Source organism: Protopterus annectens, chromosome 10.part0, assembly GCF_019279795.1.
Source record: "Protopterus annectens isolate FY-2018-M chromosome 10.part0, PAN1.0, whole genome shotgun sequence".
NCBI lineage: Eukaryota > Metazoa > Chordata > Ceratodontiformes > Protopteridae > Protopterus > Protopterus annectens.
This window is the reverse complement of record NC_056744.1, coordinates 1,504,378,992-1,504,395,924: the sequence shown is the minus strand read 5'-3', so window position 1 is coordinate 1,504,395,924 and position 16,933 is coordinate 1,504,378,992. Positions and strand designations below refer to the sequence as shown.

At 37.7% G+C, this 16,933-nt stretch overlaps 1 protein-coding gene across 1 annotated transcript in view; it reads right to left on the bottom strand.

The window, feature by feature from the left end:
- Positions 1 to 752: 752 nt before the first annotated feature.
- Positions 753 to 16,933, bottom strand: part of DLEU7 (deleted in lymphocytic leukemia 7) — a 122,479-nt gene continuing 106,298 nt past the window's right edge. The window contains exon 2 of the mRNA XM_044084891.1: positions 753 to 1,449. Within this exon, the coding sequence (XP_043940826.1) occupies positions 1,234 to 1,449 (216 nt within the window). The 3' untranslated portion in view covers positions 753 to 1,233. The remainder of the gene's footprint in view (positions 1,450 to 16,933) is intronic.

The window sequence follows — 16,933 nt, the reverse complement described above, 5'->3', positions numbered from 1 at the left end:
ACTGTATTTCTTCAATTTTTTTTTTTGCCAGTTGCTTGAGTTCCAATTAATTGAAAGTTTACTGTATATGTGTTACATGGAATAAAATAATAAATTAAATTATATTTAATGGTAAATGGATTCAACAATAATATTAAGTAAAATTAGATGGTGGTTATGGAAAAAAAGGAGGGGAGTCTAATAGGGCTGAAAATTTAGTATGACTGTAAAGAAAATTATGAATATGTGTAAAGAGATTTGTATATCTATATATCTGTACATTTGTAAATGTTTGTAAATATGTAAATCTGTTCTAAATAAGAGTTATTTTTGTATATAAATAAAGGATCCCCTACTCTTCAATAGCTCAAGTGGATATAAAAGATCTCACAGCACCTACCATTAATGCAGACAGATGGAGCCTCAGTTTAACATCTAAAACAGATACCACACACTCAGAAGTGCAATACCCCACCCCCTTTACAGTGCATTGCACAGTATTAGCAATATATCCAATGGTGGAGGAGTAGAACTCACAGCCTTCTGCACCAAAGGCAAGCATGCTTCCCACTATGCTACCAACACTGCTTTCAATTATCTGCAACTTCACAGATCTTCTCAAGTAATATAAATAAAAATGTCAGCTGCTTGTAATCTAAAATCAACATCAAACTGGTGTCACATCTTGAAATTCACTTTTATTCAGTAAAAAGAAATCCAGTAGTCTCAATGACTACTTAAAGAAAATGAAAAATAAATAAAAAGTACCAGCAGTAACAAACCAGTATATAATGGTCAGACACAAAAAATGAACACAAAAAACATATTTTTGATGCAATTAATACTGTCACAGTATTTTGTTTTTCTAAACTAGGAAATATATTTAAATTCTGATAGTTTGGAGGGATACTTGTAGAGACAAGTCATTTATGGTTTCCATCATGAGACACATAATGCCTGCAGTTTATTATTTTAAATGTGCTGTATCACTTGTTTCATCAATAGTGGCCAGCTGTAACATGCACGACATTGACGTACAACTATTAGATAGCTGGCAGAGTGCATTTGTATCTGAGAGTGCATTTTATTTTCAAGCAATGATTATTAACTCACAGTGGCTGAACAAGTAGTGTGAAACACTGATTAAAATCAAGTATTGTGTATGCAATAGCTTCTACTTCTCACAATTTAATTTGAAAAAGCCCCAGACATATTTGCCCTATCACCTCCATATTTTTCCTTTGCTGAAGGATGTTAAATATCAGGGAACAACCGGAGGATTTGTTGCAGAGTGGATTTAGCTGCAGCTGCATGGTGAGATTCTGACTGGATAGCAGAAATGGACTCTAATAGCTTTGTGACAATAGTCTTTAAACAGTGAAATCCTTCCTTAAGATCAGAGTCAAACTGTAGCCCAGTGGTTGTTTGTAATACCATATGGCAGCAGATATTCCTCAGCTCAATACTGTCCTGAAACAAGAATGAGAGATATTAGATTTAATAAATGGGTATCTAAATAAGGATAAACAGAACAAATCCTCAAGCTATATTCAATAAAATTTCTATCTGTTACAGTCTCAGTCATCGGGATGTAGTGACATCTGTGTCAGTGATGCTGAGTTAATTCCCAAACAACCAGTGCATAAATTTTGCAAGTGAAGATTTTCAGCTCTCTGATCATGCAAATATTTGCCAACAACTTGAAGACTAGGGCCTGCTGTTTAGTATGAGGTAACAGAATACAGGTACAATTAGATATGTATGAAGGACTCACAATAAACCTAAAACTTTAAATGTTTTTTTTTTTCCAAGTCATTAGTATTTAATCAAAAAACAACACAAATCTCTAATATGAATAAATGCTAAAATATTACAATTTTTGTTATTCTAGGCATATTCTCATTTACTTTGTGGAAATGTTTCTTACTATCACCATTTGATAATTTAGGGCAGTTTCTTTGTTTCTTAACACAGTTGATAGGAAAAGGGCTAGGTTTTCCTATCAGCTATTAACATTATCTAGCATAACTTAGGTACAGGAAATATTACAGGTGCAGTATTTGTGGAGTGTCATAAGGCTTCGAATTCAATGAGCCATTGTTTCGTAATAAAAGAACTGGGATCATTGAAACTGCTCTTAGATACTGCTTTACATAACTAACTTAAAAAAAAGAAATATGGCTATAAAAGTCAGGTGCTAATGTCTTGTCCAACTGACACTGCTGTTGGCATATCACAAGGGTCAGACCTGTGTTAGCCTCACTTTTCAGTTTTCATGACTACATTGCCAAGAAATCTTCCAAAGTTCTCTTTAACCTTTATGCAGGCAGTGTAATCATTTTAATTGTTAGTGCAGATCATCTCAGTATATCACTAAACAAATAAGTCTTAACCATGGACACAATTTTAGTGGCTTATCTCAAAACAAAGCTGGTAGTTGACTCTGAAATAACAAAGGTTATGATATTGGAACAACTGTCAAACTGCTTCAGTTCAGATCACAACAGACTGATTGCAAGAAATTATATCTTATCTGACAGAAAACTTGGGATATTTCAGTTTCTAGAACTTCACTTGTATCTTCTACATTTTTTGCCTACAGTGATCTGTTAGGAAAAAAAAAGCAATTAAAGACCTCTTGGTATATAACTAGCTACCGACATTAGACACCAGATCTTCTCTGTCGACTTCCCTTCTAATACCACAAATATGTTACATTGCTCGAGGCACCAAACCAGACCTCTCAGTTATACCTATTTTGGAAGAATGTTCCTGTTTACATGTTGGATTCACATGATGTATATATTTTTGGAGGTATGTCCGTATTCTCTGGCTTGGTTTAAATTTTCACACAATTTTCTGAATCTCCCATCATGCAAGATTTTTGAAGCTGTTTAGCACACGTAGAAAACCACACTACATGCCCAACTTACTAGTGGCAGCAATGATTTAAAGAAAGAAGACCAAAGAAATAGACAGCACGTAGGTAAACCAGGCAGGATACAAAATACAAAACAGTAGTAAAAAAATTCAAAGCCTGGTGGCTTCATCTGTGTAAAAAAAGAAATCAAATGCCTTCATATAAATAGTAAATTCAAGCCATAAAACTAATCACATGACACAGTTGTAGTAAGTACTTCAGTTTAAAGATACATATACAGGTAAAGTGTTACTGACAAAAAGTGATGAAGGGTTGATCCCGAAAGCTTTGTGATTTTTTTCCTGTTTGGAATAAATGCATTTTACCTCAAAGTTTCCAGGCTTTGGATTTTTTTACTGCTGTTAAAGAAAGAAGACCCACATCTTGTATATCCTTTTCCAGAAGCAAAAATAAATGAATTTGTGAGGTAGAGTTTTGCCATTCAAATCTACAGTTCTTATTATGTGTCTTTCATAATGTGCTTATATGTTTGTGTTATTTTTATCACTCTCAATTTTTTTAACTTATGTTTATGAGTAGTATCCCACATTCCTACTAAAAGTAGGGAGAATTATGTGCTATTTGGAACTCAAATTTTATGTTAATTAGGTGTCCATATTTTTTTGGCTGGATGTATTTACTTTTCAAGATCCTTTATATCTATTTTCAATGTTTGCAGATTAAAGAGGGTATGCACTAAAGTGCAAGCACTGCACAGAGAGTGCAAACCTTGCAAGCATATACCTGGTTAATCATTGGACAACACTACATACGGTCATTTAACTACATGCACAAGTATGACTTCTGACTCTGCTGACGCTGCATTCTATCTTACTTTTCAGATTTTTTTCCCTACTTGATTTTTTCTTCATTTGTTAATAAGCTTTCTAGAGATACTTGCCATAAAACTCTTTCTACATCGCAAGACACTCAGAATGTTTTTATTTGTAATCTCCATAACCAAGCAATTTGCAAGTAAAACTGACTTTTTCATAAAGGGCCCAATACTGTGGAATTTCTTACCATGTAATCACAAATTTTGTGTAAAATCCAATGACTGCTAGAATTTTCTGCAGAATCCTTTCCTTCTCTGTGTCTGCTTCACACTAATTCAAAATGCCATTCTTTCAAGGACACCAGAGCTATAGAGTGGGGAGGGGAGTGAGCGCCCCCCTCCCATTTCCACAGACTTATGGAATATGTCCTCAACTGACACAATGGTTGAAAAAAAAACTTATTCAACTAAAAGAGTAGAAAATATAGAAACAAGCTTGATGCCCAATAAAACAAGATTGTATCTTCATTTTCTACTATATTAGTTGAATCTATGTTTTGCGATTTAAGGACAAAAAAAGGAAGAATGCACAGCTGGTCCTGCCTTCATCTGCATCTTACTGCTGTTATTTGCTGCCAAACAGAGATGCAGATGCAGTTTGGACAGCATGATTGCTTACAAAGAAAAAAAGAAAAAAAATAATGAAATGTATTTTGTTGCTTTGCTTTCCCACAATACATCAAAAGGTCCCACATGGAGAAAACATACTTCTTAACTACCCCTGATATTTGCAGGACCTTCCCGATTTTGCCCCATGTCTTTCCTTTCCCTCCTAAAATATTTCATTTTCTGGCAAGTCAGTGAGGATTGCAGTCAGAAATGTCAGACGTTAAAGTTTTGCACTTACACCCTTCAAAAAATGCAGGCAAGCCACAACACAGTTGTCAGGAGACATATGTAGTCATCAGAAGATAGTCAGCAATTTGTACACACTTCTGGTTCATGTTAAAGAAATAGTTTAAGTATGTCATGATAGTGAGCTGTGATTAGCCCTTACTTTGTTGAGGAATTAATACTGCAAATGACTAGGCTGGAAACAAAACTGAGTGATTGATTTTAACCAGATAAAGAATTTTAACAAGATGTCTGTCATACTCCTGACTTCAATACTTATGTATGTGTGCATGCACAAATACAGGTGTGCATGAGTAAGAGTGAATGTATATGTGTGTGAATGTGGGTGTGTAGCTGAGAGCAAGTAGTGTGTGCGTGCATGTGTGCATGTGTGTGTGTTTGTGCCATGTGCTTGCAGAATGCATGTTTTGCAACATCTTGATTTTATAGGTTTATAGGTTCATAGGTAAGTACTAGGCTATCAGCCCTGGGGCCTATACAAGCCCAGCCAAAAAGGTACCCTGGCTTTTGCCACCGAAGAAAATTATTTTCCTGTGCCACTGTCAAGCAGAGCCACAGAGGTGAGCCCCGGGGTGAATTTCCTATTTCCCATCCAATCATCAAGATTTTTCATGAAGAGTGCTAATGAGGAGCTTTGTTTGATATAGATAGATAGTTTATTCCAGAGTATGGGAAGTCCCAGGGACAGGAATCTATCCCTCCAGCATGTTCTGTTTATTGTGGTGACAAGGTTTAGGTCCCTAGAGCGTGTAGCTCGGAGGGATTGGGATTTCTTTAAGTGGAGCATGTCCAACAGCTCTGGGTTTGACATAGCTTTGTATGTTAGGCAGAGATCACCTCTGAGTAGGCGATATGCGACTGAGTAAAGCTGGAGTTTTTTTAGACAGTCTGCATAGGGCATCTGTTTGAGGCCGGTAATCCTCTTTGTGAGGTATTTTTGCGGCCTTTCCAGTTGTTGTAGATGTCTTCTGAGGTACATACCAAAAGAGGCGTTGTACTCTATAATGGGTCTAATGAGTGATGAGTAGATGGGAACAATTACCTCTTTTTTTCTGGATGAGAAACCTTTTGTTGTGAGGTGAGCCACATAGAAGGATTTCCTCACTACTGTGGTGATGTGATTTTCAAAGGAGAGACTACTGTCCACCTGTGTCCCAAGGTCTCTTATCGCACTTTCGGTGTTAAGTATACTACTGCCTATGTTGTAGTTCATGGGTACAGAGTTTTTACCAAAGTGGATGACAATGCACTTTTTGGCATTGAGCTTGAGGCCATGTTTTTTTCAGAAAGTTCTTCGCCATTTCTTATATTTTTGTTCTGTCCCTAATAATTGTTAGATTTTCTAGAAAAACAACTTTCAGAAAGGCAATAATGCTAGACAGAGTTTCATACTTCTTATTGTTCAGAAACTACATGTTAATGTAAAACTTGTTCTTTTTAATTTTTAAGTGAATTAGAATAATATGTGAAAAATGTCCCTGTTTGTGTACACAGTTATTTTTTGCTATGTCCAGAAATCATGAACAAGGAAGTTGAGAGGTATACAGGAAACAATACATCTCAACTGTACCTGATTTTACAAAAAGATCTCTGATTGTTGCTGCGCAGTCTTGGCTCGTTCCTCGATTTTCTGGTAAATCACTGAGGATTAAAAATGAGTTTCACATTTCTTATTGTTAGACAAATGCATGTTGATACATGACCAGTTGTTCTATTAACAATTTAAGTGGGTTAGAGTAGCAGTTGTAAATTGTCCCTGATTTTGTCTTCCAGTTTTTGGCTATGTCAAGAGTTCTTGAGGAAATAACTTGAGTGATATGCATGACTCCCCAGTGTTGACTGTGGTAAATCTAAGTAAAAGGGGATCATATAAATATATTCTGCTTTGGGCAGTATCTACTGCAATCACTGCCCACAGTTTTATCTGACTTCCTGCCACAATTTAAAAAAAAAATTATCTGCAGAGAGAAAACCATCCACAATCTAAAATACCTCTCAGTGTCTAATAAAATGACTACTAGACTAGATATTGCTAGGACAACACTGAGGCTGCTTACTAAGATAAATAGATTCACTTATTCATAGAGTATACAAGGCAAACTTAGTTCTTGTAAAAAAACAACCATCACAGGCCACTTCCTGCCTCCAGGAAGGAAACAAATCAGGATAGGGATGAATTTAAAGGTGCCCATCTAATTCTCAAGGTGTACCTTAAAGGATGCAAGAATAACATATGCCAGAGATAATACATTTTCATTCCAGCATGTTATTGTTTGTTGGAGATTCAAGGCTGGGATTCCATAAACTCCATGTATACTTCATGTGAAGCCTACATGGAGTTTATATGTTTGCTCAGTGAGCAGCAGCTGTGGTTACATACTCATACCACATTTAAACATAAAGAAGCATGGTGTCATGGCTGGCAACAGTGTACCAGGAAACTGTGTAAAGCAACATGAATGGCAAACTTGTTAACCTTAGAGCAAGCTAGGTTAGCGGGATTGTGCAGAATGCCGCAATGATTACCAGGGTTTATCATATAGTAATGTATATGGTCTAAACACAGTACAGGACGGTGTATACAGTGAAGAGTCTCATGGAATCCCTTTCCAGGCCTTCTGTACAAGATGTGCAAATGAGCTGTAAGGGTACATGGACTGCCATTTAAAACAAACAATCAGGGGAAGTATGTGTATTGAATAGGGATACACAGATGAATTGCAGGAATGAACACAAGGAAAGAGGACAGGTGAAACATGACGGTATGTAAATGGAATGCACAAAACAGTTCAATGTCCAATTGAGTGGAAACAACACACCATAAGCTCAAATGAAAAACGGCAATACCAAAGCAAGGCAAGATATTCTTCCAACAGTTTATTTGTTAAGCGCTTTCTTCCCCATCAAACGGGAACTTCATCAGAACAAACTTCCTCCCCAAATCAACCATTAAAATACAAAACATTTAATTAAATGCAATAAAATGTCAATTAAACAATTAATCTCTTAAAAAGACACTGTGTTTAAATGCTTAAAAAACGTATAATTTAAATTTTTTAAAAAATTTTAGTGCCCTTTTCTTTAACACAGGCAACAAAGATAAAAAATTGTTAAGTCCTGGTTTTGTCAAGGCATTTAACTTGATAATCCAATAAAATTCCCTCAAGTCTACATTTAAGTCCCACCAACAATCCCTGGGGTTTTGTCTAATAACCTCTAAAATTCCAAACATAAATTTTGAAAAGCCCTGACATGTTGTTGAATGTTTAAACAAGGCATTGTTCACATTTCCCTTGGATATAGCATAAATGTGTTCTCACATTTATGCTATATCCAAGGGAAATGCGAACAATGCCTTGTTTAAACATTCAACAACATGTCAGGGCTTTTCAACATTTATGTTTGGCATTTTAAAGGTTATTAGACAAAACCCCAGGGGTGGTTGGTGGGAATTAAATGTAGACTTGAGAGAATTTTATTGGATTATCAAGTTAAATGCCTTGATAAAACCAGGACTTAACGATTTTTTTATCTTTGTTGCCTGTGTTAAAGAAAAGGGCACTAAATTTTTTAAAAAAGTTTAAACTATAAGTTTTTTAAGCATTTAAACACAGTGTCTTTTTAAGAGATTAATTATTTAATTGACATTTTATTGTATTTAAATAAATGTTTTGCATTTTAATGGTTGATTTGGGGAGGAAGTTTGTTCTGATGAAGTTCCCATTTGATGGGGAAGAAAGCGCTTAATAAATAAACTGTTGAAAGAATATCTTGCCTTGCTTTGGTATTGCTGTTTTTCATTTGAGCTTATGGTGTGTTGTTTCCACTCAGTTGGACATTTAATGTTTCGTGGGTTTTACATTTGATGTCCTTCAAACATTTTTGCTTTGGAGTTGGCATGTAAATGGAAGACAGTTGTAGCAGGAACACTAATCACATATTGACATGGTACAGTAGTACTACACAGTGAAAATGTATAATATGTGACAGTCAAACAAGGTGACATAACAATGGAGAAGATTTTTTTGTGATATAAGCATCTCAACATGAACAATGGAGAGGACATCAGGGATGTTGTATACAATCAGGGAGAGGTGCATATTGTGAAGCTGTGCAAACTGATTTGCCTGAATATACCTGTAATGTCAGCAAAGGTCTCCAACAAGTGGGACACAGTTACAGACTCATGGACAACAGTAAAAGAAGCATGCACAATCATGGACAATATCAGAATAATACCACCAGTAATCCTATGTCTCTGACACACCACATGTGATTCTGAGCAATCATAGATGGCTCTGCATGAACACACTTGTACAGCTATTATGACATGTCAGCAATCTATGAGGGTAGTCAAGCACACTGTCCTGACATTGACATCTGCTAGAGGTGTTAGGGTGATACTGCTATACCTGTATGTGACATTATGATCAGTACAGGCTAGTTGACTGGTGTGCATGGCATATGTGTATATATATATATATATATATATATATATATATATATATATATATATATATATCTATATGGCACGATCCGCACTGTCATGAATGAGATCCATACCATCAGTGTTGTCAAACAGCTATGGATGTTCTGCATGCATCACCAGAACAGGTATCACAAATGCATCTGGTATAACACCTTGATGGGGGTTCCACACCATTAGACAGTAATGTTTATGCAACAAAAAGAATACCTAGGTATGGCCAATAAGATTTGTGACAGCTCACTGTGGCAAAGGTGGTACACATCAATTACACATCACTGGAAGATGGTTGTATCGTACTCAGTTATTGGTGTGATGAAGGCTGTAAATGATGGTGGTATTATGGCCTTTGATATGGATGTCCTGTACATACTCAGTAGTTGTGTTACATACAAGGGAGTAGTCACCACCGTGGCCACATGCTGGTGGAGGTTCCACATACCATACACCCCAGAACACAGATCATTTAACAATTAGTCTGCTTATAGTGTGTGATATCTACATTATCCTTGGTTTGCACATTTATTTTCATAACATAACAAATCCCCCCATGTTTTTGTTTCATCTCATGTGTTGTTGTGGCTGTGGAAGCAATCTTTGGTGCATTAATACTGTTTGTATTATACTAATATCACAGTTGGAGTCAATGATTGCCCACAATCTGTAGTCCTCCGGACAGCTGTTTGGACACTGTATATGTATGTCATTCTTGACATCTGTGACTTAAATAATAGACAGGAAAGGGCCTAGCAGACAGCCCTGATGTACAGACCTGATCACTGGACCTGAGATATAGGACACTCCACACATTTCAACATATATAGATGCCACATATGTGAACCAATGGTCTAACCACTTGGTGATATATGTGTTTATGGCCACATCTGACAATGCTGAGTTAATACAGCAATGTGGATTTGTGTCAGATGCCTTGGCCTGGTCAAGTTCCATAGGATGATAATGTTATCATGCATGCCCTAGATGACCTCTTTGAGGACATCTAATAGATGTAACAGACATGGATGTAGCATTAATAACTCTTACATGTCTATTGCACACAGCAGCAATATTACTAGTGTCCATTTAGAAAAGTTCCATGATGACACATTGGTCTACCTCACGGATAAGGCAAGTCAAGATGTGTTTATACATGCATGCATCATGTGTTGTCTCCCCAACTCAGATGGATACATGTGGATGTACACCCTTCAATGGGGACATAATCCATGTGGAGGGTGTGTTGAAGTGTGTATTCAACTGTGTCAGGTAGGTGTATGTTCTGAGTCACACTATAGGCAATCTGTAATGTTGTCACAACTCATTGATTCTGTGTGACAAGACTGGATGAAGTTAAGCCAGTGCATACTGCCTATGTTGATCTGGGCTAGGGTTTGGACACAGTCCCTCACTCAGGTATCATTGAGAAACTCTCCCTGTTGGGGATTAACACTTATGTCCCTAGATGGTTAACCAATTGGCTCACTGACAGAACACATGCTGTGAAAGTTGGTGAATCAACCTCCAGTAGAGCTGTCACCACTGGCATACCCCAATAATCTGTGCTTGACCCTTTACTGTTTGGAATCTATTTCTCAACAGTACAGGCTAAAGTATATGGCCTTTGGCTTACTAAGTTTGCTGATTCTTGCATATTGGATGCAATTATTGAGTCAATCAATGATGATAACATACTACAGGAGGGGCTAACACAGACAGATGACTGGTGCCAAAAACATACAGTTTACAAATACATGAAAAAAATGTGTCATTATTTTGGCCTTTTGCAAAGTAGAATTACCCAGGACTTACAGTATTGACAATACTTCTCCTATCCTGAAACCCAGTGGTGCAAGACCTGGGAACACACATAGATAGCAATCTGAACTTCAAACAAGTGTTCACAGTGGTACGGAAAGTCTACATTATGCACCTCATAAGTCAGGCCATCGTATCCAGATTTTAGGATGATATAACAGCATTGTACTTGAACCTAAGAACACTAACAGAGTATAATGCTCCCTTTTGTATGTACCTCACCAGACACCTGCAGCAGCTGGAGAGAACACAGGTGTTTTTCACTAAGAAAATACATGGCCTACAAATCATGCCACGATGTATGTGGATAGACTGAAAGCTCTGTCATAGTAATCTGTATCATATAGGATGAGAAGAATTGTGCCTGGTTTACAGGCCAGTCTCTGATCCTTCCATGATGGGAATACTGCACATCCACAAATTAGCTATAGCTGATGACATCAGCAGAGTTTGGTGAGAGGAAGATGGTAGCAGCAGTGTCCCACATGCTGTTATAAAATGTTCTCTCTCTCTATCTCTCTCTCTATAATGTGAAGCAAGTGCTCAAACACACACACACCCCAGTTAACTGCAATGAGAAGAAAACTCCTACCTTAGGTACACTGACTACAGAACTCTGTATTTAAGGCAAGTGCAACAGCTCAAGTCTGACTTGGAGAATGTCAGACAACAGTTTATAGGTGATGACATCAGCAGTGTCTGGTGAGGAGAAAATGGTAATAACAATGTCTCATATGCTTTTGTAAAATGTTTTCTCTAATGTCAAGCAAGTGCACAAATACTCATACACCCCAGTTGACTGCAATGAGAACAGAACTCCTACCTAAGTACACTGACTAGAGAACTCTATATTTAAGGCAAGCGCTACAGCTCAAGTCTGACTTGGAGAGTGTCAGACAGCAGTTTATAGGTGATGACATCATAAGTGTCTGTTGAGGAGAAAATGGCAATAGCAATGTCCCACATGCTGTTGTAAAATGCTCTCTCTAATGTCAAGCAAGTGCGCACGCACACACACACACACACACACACACACACACACACACACACACACACACACACACACACACACACACACACACACACACCTCCCAGTTGACTGCAGTGAGTACAGAACCTCTACCTATCTAAGTACACAGACTACAAAACTCATTACTTTATGCAATTGCCACAGCACAAGTCTGACTTTTACAAGGCTGCTGAACAACTTATGGTGGATGACATCAGCACTGGATGTTGGAGAGAAGATGTTGGGAGGCATGCATGAAATGGATATGTAGACATGTGCAGGTGTCAAAATATTGCAGTCCATGGGATTGGAGTGTTAACTATCAGATACACACTTATGTTCCTCTGGATAGATAGACACACAAAGACACCTCCCAGTTGACTGCAGTGAGATCAAACCCCCTGCCTATCTAAGTACACAGACTAGAGAACTCAAGTGTCACTGCACAAGTCTGACTTTTCCAAGGCTGCAGGACAACTTATAGTGGATGACATCAGCACTGGATGTTGGGGAGAAGATGTTGGGAGGCCTGCATGAAATGGATGTGTGGGAATATTCAACTGTCAAGATATTTTAATTTCTGCATGTTACCAGATTGATGAGTGTGCGATGTGTAGCATTTGGTGGTTGTGTTCCAATATGCAGGTATAATTTAAGAGGCAGCTTTACAAAGTATTTGCAAACAGGTATCCACATTACTACAAGTATTGGAAAACCTGAATGTGTATTATCATTCTAAAGATGTGTATAGTATATCACACAACATTTTTATTAATGTATGTAGTGTAGTTGATATCTGTGTGAACAGCTACTGAGAGACTAGGGTTGCAGTGCATGGCAGAGGTAACAGATGGTTGCATTGTAAATATGTGACATTGTCTTAGATGGGGCCTTCATTGTTTTCTGTTTACACATATATTTTCATGTCATGAGCGCTAAATAGACAGTAAGCACAAGTAATACATGCCATTGTCCACTTTGCATAGTTCACCATCGAGCAGTGAATTTGTGAGATGGTTGGCAGATTGTTTGTACATGTAAGATACTCATTTCTACAACTTTCCTGTTTGTCCATAGTTAAGCAGTATACAAATGCGAAGCTCATTTTTAAAATTATGACATGTAGTATCAAGTATATGAAACATACCCGCTGCTTATCAGAAAAACAGAACCACAGAGCAAAACAATGAAGGAGCTCAGAATACTCATACACTGTCCCATAAAACACAAAGCGTCAATCACAGGCAAACAATACTCCACTGTTGTAGAAGGATAAAAATAGGATTTTATTAACAGACAGGGTAGCGCTTTCGCTAAATAGCTTCTTCAGCCCTATATAAAAACAGTCCACATCTAATCCATTTAAATACTCAAAAAGGCGCCAACCTAAAGAATCATTTAAAGGTATACATGCTCTAATAGCAAAATACCAAAGTTACTTACAATACATAAAATGTCAGTCAAGTATCCACTTACATGAAATGTCATCTGATATAAAATAGTATATTAAGATATATCAAAACTTTTAAAAACTGCAATTAATAAATGAGTGAATACCTAGCACAGCAAGAACATATTTGTTAAACTATTATAAAACAACAATAATTGTTATAAAATACTTCAATTGTGTTTGAGTCTCCTCATTCTCAAAAATGGACGTAATGGTACTTTGCCATTAATCCCTGGGCTAACATCAGCTCTAAATTTGATTATCCAATGTGTTTCCCTAGCTTCTGTATAATTCTTCACATCGCCCCTCCTACAGGTCCTATTTATCTGTTCTAACACCCTGAATCTAAACTGGTGCTGCAAGCCATTCTCAGAGGTATGTTTGGCAAGTGCATTGTGTGTATGTACCTTTCTGGTATGATATACGTGCTCACGTATCCTGTCCCTTAAACAGCGATTCGTCTTGCCAACGTAAAATGCTGTACAGGCTGCACAAGTAGCTAGGTACACCACATCCTTAGACATACAATTCCCATGAACGCGTATAGTGTGTGAAACGAAAGAAGTGGGATGTACAAAAATAGGATCCATTAAAATGTACGAACAAAAATTACAGCTGTTGCACTGTAACATATAATGTTCCTGTGTAGGGGAGATGTGATGTCTGGGTTGTGGATAACAAAGTAGCCGTTTTAAATTCTTCTTGTTACGATAGATAAACTTGGGTCTGTCCCCAGTAATCTCCTTAATCTTAGGATCTACAGACAAAACGTGCCAATGTTTCACAAAAATGTCCTTAATAGGACCTATGTCCTTGGTATAAGAAACTGGAAAAACAATACGTTGTTGTTGTCCACTAAAATCAGTGGAACTATTACTAGTTGGTCCGCTGTTTTTATAGCAAGCAATCGCTCTATCTGAAAAATATGGGGTGGCTCCAGTCATCCTTAAACTGTTGGAATCATTCAAGCCCTTCTCTATATCTAATGTGCTATAACCCCGTTCCATTAATCTATCTTTCAAATCACTTAAATCCTTCTCATAAGTATGTTCATTAGGTGTATATCTAGAAGTACGCATCGATTGTCCACGTACTATATTTCTATATATAAACCCAGGATGCATACTGTGCCGGTGCAAGAAGGTATTCCTATGGCATGGCTTGCGGTATAACCCAGTATTGATCAGACCACATGCAAGTTTCTCAACATAAACATCCAAAAATGGAATCCGAATATCAGACCATTCCATTGTAAAATTCAAAAACTCTACTGCGGCATTAACCTCACCATGAAATTGTATCAGTTGGGCAGGTGTCCCCTTCCAAATCAGGAAGAGGTCATCCACGAAACGCCTATAAAATGGCACAAAATCCTGATACATCTGATTGCAAAACAGGAATCTATGCTCCCACTCAGCCATAACTAGGTTGGCGTAGCTATTGGCACAAGACGTGCCCATAGCTACGCCATCCCTCTGAAGGTATAGCTGTTCCTGGAAACAAAAAATATTAGAGTTCAAAACCGTCTCCAGCAGGCAAAGAGTCAGGTCCATATCTGAATTGGACACTGTGGTTGTTCTCCTCAAATAAGCACCCACCATTTCTATACCCAGGGCATTTGGTATCACCGTAAACAGTGATTGAACATCCATCGTGACCCATATCAAATCCTTGGTGTTCAAATCTGTTTTAACATATTGATATAGGTCTAACAAAAACTGTTTTGTATCTTTAAGTATATGGATGCTACTATCTACTATAGGTCTAAGTTTGCTCTCTACATAAATGGAGAGGGGTTCCGTGGACCAACCTCTCCCTGCCACTATGGGTCTCATTGGTGGGTGAAGACGATCTTTATGAATTTTGGGGAGGCCTTGTATCAAGGGTAACAGGGGATGTGAGACAAAGAGAAACTCAAAAAGATTCTGATCTATGATCTCATTCTTTAAAAAATCCTGCAACAGGGACTGTATCCTAAATATAATAGCATCTACTCTGTCATCTGTAACTAATTCATAGCTCTTTACATCTCCTAACATTTGCCTCATGTCATATTGGTATCTATCAGTGTCAAAGACAACAATCCCTCCTCCCTTGTCTGCTGGGCGTATGGTAATATCACCATTCCGGCGTAAAAGGTCTAACGCTCTCCTTTGATTGAATGTGAGGTTATACTTATACTTATGTGAAGTGGAATGGGAATCCTGATACTTATACAGTTCATCCTCAACCAACTTACTATAAGCTGCAATTAATGGATGAATGGGTGGTATGTATGTGCTGGGTTTCCTTAGAGGATAAATAGATGGGATATCTGTACCATTAAACTGTACCTTCAACGAAAGATTTCTAATAAACAACTTAAAATCTTTTAGCGTGTCAACGTTATTACTCAACGTAGTGGGTATAAAAGTAAGTCCTCGTGATAAAACCTGCAACTCATCAGTATTTAACACATAGCTAGAAAGATTAAACACTAGGTCTGTTGTCTCCCCTCCCACATTTTCTTTATACTCCGATTGGATTGTAAATCCGGTGAAAACTTCCTTTTCTGTCGTCCTCTGCTGGTCGACCGCGTCCTCACCTCTTTGGTAAAGGACCGGATTGGAAAAGGATGTTTACTATCAAACGAATGCATCGGAATGGGAGGAGGGAGTACATTCACAGTATCAGTGTTACCTCTATTAATGTTCATGTTATCTCTACTAATATTGGAGGGACCCGCCTTACTACCAATCGTGGTCTTCCTCCTAACCACGGGTTCATGTTGTACAGGCCTAGTCTCATCCGTTGTACTAGCATGAACATCAACTCTGTCATTGTTAACCAATGTAATATCATCCACTTCTAAATTATCAGTGACTACATCAGACACATTAGAAATAATTATATTAGCATTTCCAACAGTATCAGCTATGTCCAAAGTGCTAGTATCAGGTACTATCAAATTGTCAGAGTCAATAACTTCACCCAAAGGGGTTAAAATATTACGTCCAGTGTCAATTTGTGTATGTGTGCGGCCATTAGTTACATTATTTCTCGGCCACATAAAGATCTGGCCCATTTTAAAGTCGTTACTGTCCCTCTGTAACTTGGCCCTTTTCTGGTTTAATACACGTCGCTCATACTGTATTACGTTATCTAATAACAGTTCAAGTGCACGATCTACAGCTGAGGCAGGAAACTTAGCATAAATTGCTGCTTGTTGACTATGTATCCCTTGCCTCAGTGCTTCCTCCATAGGTGTAAAAAACTTATTCATCAACCTCATATAGTTGAGGCTTACCTCGATGTTTAACTGCTGCCACTCGTAAAGCAGTTCAGGATATAAGGTTGCTGTAGTCGGCATCTTTAAAACCCTGAGACCTCTTGGGACCAAGCGGCGTTGTATGCAGACCTCGAAGTGTTGGCGTTGTGTCTGCATTCGTTTCATTTTAAACAGGTCAAATTCCAACTTTTCAACGGCCAAGCGTAAATCTTCTCTATTGTAAACCACATTGTCCACGATAGAATCAGAGTTCTCCTCTATAGAAAACGCATCCAATGGATTGTGTTCTGCTCGCAAACAGTCCACCATGCGAGCA